The sequence below is a fragment of the Budorcas taxicolor genome, chromosome 7, assembly GCF_023091745.1.
Source record: "Budorcas taxicolor isolate Tak-1 chromosome 7, Takin1.1, whole genome shotgun sequence".
NCBI classification, from domain to species: Eukaryota; Metazoa; Chordata; class Mammalia; order Artiodactyla; family Bovidae; genus Budorcas; species Budorcas taxicolor.
Window position 1 is genome coordinate 10,268,061 of NC_068916.1, and position 6,056 is coordinate 10,274,116.

The window sequence follows — 6,056 nt, forward strand, 5'->3', positions numbered from 1 at the left end:
ATGGTGAAAAATTGAAAGCATTCCGCTTATGATCAAGAACAAGACAAGGGTGTCCACTTTCACCACTATTATTAAACATAGTTTTGGACGTCCTAGCTACAGCAATCAGAGAAGAAAAAGAAATAAAAGGAATCCATATTGGAAAACAAGAAGTAAAGCTCTCACTCTTTGCAGATGACATGATACTGTACATAGAAAGCCCTAAAGATAGCATCAGATAGTTACTAGAGCTAATCAGTGAATTTAGCAAAGTTGCAGAATACAAAATCAACACATAGAAATCACTTGCATTTCTATATACTAACAATGAAAAATCAGAAAGAGAAATTAAGGAATCAATTTCATTCACCATTGCAACAAAAATAGTTAAATATCTAGAAATAAACTTACCTAAGGAGACAAAAGAACTGTACAAAGAAAATTATAAGACACTAATGAATTAAATAAAGACAACATAAACAGATGGAGAGATATTCTATGCTCCTGGGTAGGAGGAATCAATACTGTGAAAATGACTATACTACCAAATGCAATCTACAGATTCAATGTGATCCCTATGAAATTATCAATGGCATTTTTCACAGAACTAGAACAAAAATTTCACAATTCATATGGAAACACAAAAGATCCCAAATAGCCGAAGCAGTCCTGAGAAATAGAACGGAACTGGAGGAATCAATCTTCCTGACTTCAGATTACACGACAAAGCTACAGTCATCAAGACAGCATGGTACTGGCACAAAAAACAGAAACACAAACCAATGGAACAAGATAGAAAGCCCAGAAATAAACCCATGCACCTATGGGTACCCTACTTTTGACAAAGGAGGAATGGGGCAAAGACAGCCTTTTCAATAAATGGTGGTGGGAAAACTGGACAGCTGCATGTAAAAGAATGAAATTAGAACACTTCCTAACATCAAACACAAAGATAAACTCAAAATGGATTAAAGACCTAAATGTAAGACCAGAAACTATAAAACTCTTGGAGGAAAACATAGGGAGAACACTCGATGACATAAATCAAGCAAGATCCTATATGACTCACCTCCTAGAGTAATGGAAATAGAAACAAAAGTAAACAAATGGGGCCTGATTAAGCGTGAAAGCTTTTGCATGGCAAAGGAAACTATAAGCAGGGTGAAAAGACAGCTATCAGAATGGGAGAAAATAATTAAAAGTGAAACAACTGACAAAGGATTAATTTCCAAAATATATAAGCAGTTCATACAACTCAATGCCAGAAAAACAATCAAAACGTGGAAAACGTACTTAAACAGACATTTCTCCAAAGAAGACATACAGATGGCTAGCAAACACATGGAAAGATGCTCAACATCACTCATTGTTACAGAAATGAAAATCAAAACTACAATGAGATATCACCTCACACTGGTTCGAATGGCCATCATTAAAAAGTCTACAAACATGCTGGAGAGGATGTGGAGAAAAGGGAATGCTCTTGCACTGTTGGTGGGAATGTAAATTGATACAGCCTCTATGGAAGACGGTATGGAGATTCCTTAAAAAACTAGGAATAAAACCACCTTATGACCCAGCAATCCCACTTCTAGGCATATACCCTGAGGAAACCAAAATTTAAAAAGACACATGTATCCCATTGTTCATTGCAGCACTATTTATAATAGCTAGAACGTGTAAGCAACCTAGATGTCCATTGACAGATGATTGGATGAATAAGTTGTGGTACATATACACAGTGGAATATTACACAGCCATAAAAAGGAATGCATCTGAGTCAGTTCTGATGAGGTGGATGAACCTAGAACCTATTATACAGAGTAAAGTGAGTCAGAAAGAGAAAGATACATTTTATATTCTAACACATATATATGGAATCTAGAAAAATGGTACTGAAGTATTTTTTTTTACAGGCCAACAATGGAGAAACAGACATAGAGAATAGACTTATGGACATGGGGAGAGGGGAGGAGAGGGTGAGATGCATGGAAAGAGTAACATGGAAACTTACTTTACCATATGTAAAATAGATAGCCAGTGGGAATTTGCTGTATGCCTCAGGGGTTCTGTATCAACCTATAGGGGTGGAATGGGCTGGGAAATGGGAGAGAGGTTCAAAAGGGAGGAGATATATGTATACCTATGGCTGATTCATGTTGAGAATACAATAAAATTCTCTAAAGCAATTATCCTTCAATAAAAAAAATTAAAAAATATAAAACAAGGGAAAATTTGCTGGTCAAAGGAAGAAGAAAGCTTATTAAAATGAGCTACAAGTTAAGATAGAAAGGTTGAAGTCAAAGAAATGGAAATTCAAGAAAATAAAAGTAGCAAGTTCTGCTTTCGTAGTCTGATCAAACGGCCACAATATCTGACTCTGAGGCTTTGACCTCTTCAATCTTGGGTACTTCTTCAGTTTTACAATAATTGGCCTTTATATATTTCCCTTCACAAACAATGCTTTCAGAGCTCTCTTCATGTCTTTATTCCTCAGGCTGTAGATGAAAGGGTTCAGCATGGGTGTGATGACTGTGTACATCACTGAGGCTGTTGCACTTGAGTGTGCGTTGTGGGTAGCTGCAGAGCTAAGGTACACTCCAAGCATTGTACAATAAAATAAGGAGACAATGGTGAGGTGAGACACACAGGTGGAAAATGCTTTATATTTCCCCTGAGCAGATGAGATTCTGCATATAGAGGAAACTATTTTAGAATATGAACAAAGAATACCAAAGAAGGGACCACCACACAGCAGGACAGCTGCAAAATACATCACTGTGTTATTAAGAAAAGTGTCAGAACAGGCAAGTTGGACCATATGATTGAGTTCACAGAAAAAGTGGGGAATTTCAATGTTTGTGCAGAAGGACAGTCGCAACACCATTAAGCTTTGCAATAAGGAATTCAGGACACTTATGATCCAGGATATCAGCACCAGTAGTCCACAGAGCTGGGGGTTCATGATGACTATGTAGTGGAGAGGTTGACAAATGGCCACAAAGCGGTCATAGGCCATCACGGTCAGGAGGAGGATGTCCAACACTGCAAAGAGGATGAGAAAATAAATCTGTGTGATGCATTCTTTATAGCTGATAACTTTGCTTTGTGTCCAGATATTCCATAGCATCTTTGGGATGGTGGTGGAGGTGAAACAGATGTCCACAAAGGACAGGTTGGAGAGGAAGAAGTACATGGGTGTGTGCAAGTGGGCATCTGAAGTGATGGCCAAGATGATGAGCAGGTTTCCAAACATAGTGATCAAGTACGTGGAGAGGAAAAGCCCAAATATGAGGGGCTGTACTTTTACTTTCTCTGAAAGTCCCAGAAGGAGAAATTCTAGAAGTTGCGTATCATTGTCTGGTTCCATGCAGGAAGGTGACTTCTGGAAAAGAAAGGCTATAACCTGGCTAATTTTCACACAAACTTGTATTACTTACATATTCAAAATGGTGCTTCAAATTTATATTTTGTTGTCAAATATTAATTTGATATTTTGTGTATTTTTTATAACCCCATGGAAGGTATCTTTGTGCCCCACATAATGTGGAATTTTTTTCCCAACTAGCTTTTACCATAAGGGTCATGAGTTTTGCACTTTTAATGAGAATTTCATAATGTAATTCAAGAATCTAATACAAAGTCTATCGTTTTTAAGCACTGTCTAGGCAATGAGTAAAAGGTGCTAAAAAGCAGAAGTCCCCAAAGTCTCATTTCAATTATAGAGAATGAATATATGGTGGGAATGTAAGTTGATATAGCCACTATGGAAAACAGTGTAGAGATGCCTTAAAAAAAAACTGGAAATAAAACTACCATATGACTCCACAATCCCACAACTGTGTATATAACCTGAGAAAGCTATAAATCAAAACAACACATGTACCTGAATGTTTATTGCAGCAGTATTTACAGTAGCCAAGACATGGAAGCAACCTAGATGTCCATGGACAGATGAATGGATAAAGAAGTTGTGGTATATTTACACAATGGAATATCATTCAGCCATCAAAAGCAACTAATTTATGTCAACTGAAGGGTAGTGGACACATCTAGAGCCTGTTATATAGAGTGAAGTAAGTCAGAAGGAGAAAAATAAATATTGCACATTAATGCATATATATGGAATCTAGAAAAATGATACAGACGAACCTATCTGAGGTGTAGAAATAGAGATGCAGACGTAGAGAATGGACTTGTGAACACATCAGGGGAAGCAGGGGGACGAATTGAGAAAATAACATTGACATCTTTATACTATCATGTGTAGAATCGATAGCTAGTGAGAAGCTGCTACATAACATAGGGAGTCCTGCCTTGTGCTCGGTGATGACCTAGAGGGGTGGGATGGAGTGGGGTGAGAGGGAGGCTCAAGAAGGAGGTGATACATGTATACTACTGGCTGATTCACATTATTGTATAGCAGAAACCAGCACAACATCATAAAGTAATTATTATCCTCCAACTAAAAATAAACTGAAAAAATGAATCAGGATATAAAATAAGAAAATGACTAAATAGACTAAAATTATATATCATCCTATGGTGACAGATTCTGTGATGAAACTAACAACAGGCACAAAGGAGAGATTGGGTCTATGTGGGGACATGTGTGCCCAGCAGAAGGGACGACCAGGGCAAAGGCCTTAAAGAAGGTGCTTGTTTCCTGTGCTCAACTGAGAAAAAGAGAAGCAGTGTTACAAGTGAATGAACCTGAAAGGCTGAGGAGAGTTGGTGTCCCACATGTTGAGGAGGGAGGTGGTCTCTCTGCCACTGCTGATACCCCAAGGTACAGGCATTTCCTGTTCCATACTACAACTTGCATTTAATTCATCATGTTGCTAAAGGGTCCCCAGGGGACTCCTCTGGTGATCCAGTGGCTAAGACTCTTGCTTACAATGCAGGGGGCCAGGGTTTGATCATTGTTCAGGGAACTAGATTCCACATGAGACGACTAAGAGTTCACATTCCACAATTAAAGATCTCATAGGCTGCAATGAAGATTCTGCACAGCCAAGTCAATCAATCAATCAGTCAATATTTTAAAAAAGAAACAGCTCCCTTCCTTAGTACCTCCTCTGTTTGAATTCTGGTCCCAGGACTGTGAGAATCATCTTGAAATGTATGAGTCCTTGTACTCTTGTTCTGAAGACTGGTCACACTCCACAAGTGTCTCTCTCTCACACACACACAATGGCCTCCAGCACTGCAGTATTTCCATGTCTTTCTCAGCCACAGCCTTTCTGATTACACTTTGTTGTTGATTTTCAGTTGCTAAGTCCTGTCTGACTCTTTGCAACCCCATGGGCTGCAGCATGCCAGGCTCCCTGTACTTCGCTATCTCCTAGAGTTTGCTCAAATTCATATCCATTGAGTTGGTGATGTTATCTAGCCATCTCATTCTCTGGTGCCCTCTTCTCGTTTTACCTTCAAATTTTCCTGGCATCAGGGTCTTTTCCAATAATTGGGTCTTCAAGTCTTCAAGTAGCTAAAGTATTGGAGCTTCAGCTTCAGCAATAGACCTTCCAGTGTGTATGCAGTGTTGATTTCCTTTCCTAATTGCACTCAGTTCAGTTCAGTTGCTCAGTCATGTCCGACTCTTTGTGACCCCATGAATCTCAGCATGCTAGGCCTTCTTGTCCATCACCAACTCCTGGAGTTCACTCAAACTCATGTCCATTGAGTCGGTGATGCCATCCAGCCATCTTATCCTCTGTCATCCCCTTCTCCTCCTTCCCCCAATCCCTCCCAGCATCACAGTCTTTTCCAATGAGTCAAGTCTTTGCATGAGGTGGCCAAAGTATTGGAGTTTCAGCTTCAGCATCACTCCTTCTAATGAAAACCCAGGACTGATCTCCTTTAGGATGGACTGGTTGAATCTCCTTGCAGTCCAAGGGACTCTCAAGAGTCTTTCTCCAACACCACAGTTCAAAAGCATCAATTCTTCAGCGCTCAGCTTTCTTCACAGTCCCACTCTCACATCCATATATGACCACTGGAAAAACCATAGCCTTGACTAGACAGACCTTTGCGGGCAAAGTAATGCCTCTGCTTTTGAATATACTATCTAGGTTGGT

General features: G+C 39.3%; 1 protein-coding gene across 1 annotated transcript; it reads right to left on the reverse strand.

Moving 5' to 3' along the window:
• Positions 1–2,416: 2,416 nt before the first annotated feature.
• On the reverse strand, positions 2,417–3,349 carry LOC128051272 (olfactory receptor 7A17-like). The gene has a single exon (XM_052643800.1). The coding sequence runs from the start codon at positions 3,347–3,349 to the stop codon at positions 2,417–2,419; it is 933 nt and encodes a 310-aa protein (XP_052499760.1).
• Positions 3,350–6,056: the final 2,707 nt, after the last annotated feature.